Raw genomic sequence first — 819 nt, forward strand, 5'->3', positions numbered from 1 at the left:
GAAACCAATAGCTACGTAAAGCCAGCTACCCGCTTCCCCTGTTTTTTTTGACGGTGGACAATGGAATCGCAATTAAGCGAACAGAGTGTCAGCGACCATGCTGCAAACCTGTCACAACTCGGTGGTCAGTTGCTGCCAATGCGTCAAAGTGAAATGTTGTTGACAGCGCAACTGCCTAGATTGATTGAGCCGCACAGATCAGATATTACGCCGGTTACGGTACAGTTCCGCAGAGACTTAGGCCAACAGACTCAAAGTCAGTTGAACTAACATGTATAAATACAAGTGAGGAGGAAGGAGAAATAACACAAGCGAGAATGCTAACTTTTCAGATGTTTGAATCGCTCTTCGGCTACTGTCACATTACCCATTCATAGATTCAACTCAATAAAATTGCATTAAATTGAATTCTACGATACTTACTGCATGGATCATTTACAAATAGAAATATACAGTCCGCCTACAGAAATATCCGCATATATATATACACTTCATTTAATTTAATATATATTTAATTTTTTAGTGTTTATAGTTTATTAAAAGAAGTAAAATCATGGAATTGTGTATTCACTTTTTTGAGATATTCATTGAATTTGTTATTCTTTGATGTTTCAAAACAATTTTGAATGATTGGCTTATATGCAGATTAATCATGCGCCCAGCGACATTGTGTGCTGTTGCTACGGTCATTCGATTGCCCTTGCGCGTTCTTCACGTTTTGCTGTTTGCTCTGTGGCTTCGGTTAGGGATAGTCTGTCTCAGTAAAATTTTGACGGCTAATTATCTCTATTCGTTGGCAAAAAATCAAGTTGTCCTTTG

The 819-nt window shown here is 38.2% G+C and overlaps 1 protein-coding gene across 1 annotated transcript; it reads left to right on the forward strand.

The window, feature by feature from the left end:
- Nucleotides 1-60: 60 nt before the first annotated feature.
- On the forward strand, nucleotides 61-765 carry Tsp_15077 (putative transcription factor HES-2). Its single transcript, XM_003370090.1, has 3 exons — nucleotides 61-256; nucleotides 524-531; nucleotides 646-765. Exons 1-3 carry the CDS (start codon nucleotides 61-63, stop codon nucleotides 763-765), a joined length of 324 nt encoding a protein of 107 aa, XP_003370138.1.
- Nucleotides 766-819: the final 54 nt, after the last annotated feature.

This window comes from Trichinella spiralis (genome assembly GCF_000181795.1).
Source record: "Trichinella spiralis strain ISS 195 chromosome Unknown Scfld1196, whole genome shotgun sequence".
Classification (NCBI taxonomy): Eukaryota; Metazoa; Nematoda; class Enoplea; order Trichinellida; family Trichinellidae; genus Trichinella; species Trichinella spiralis.

Excerpts from the sequence above, each read along its gene's own strand:
- Tsp_15077 (XM_003370090.1), top strand. The coding sequence starts at position 61 with ATGGAATCGCAATTAAGCGAACAGAGTGTCAGCGACCATGCTGCAAAC.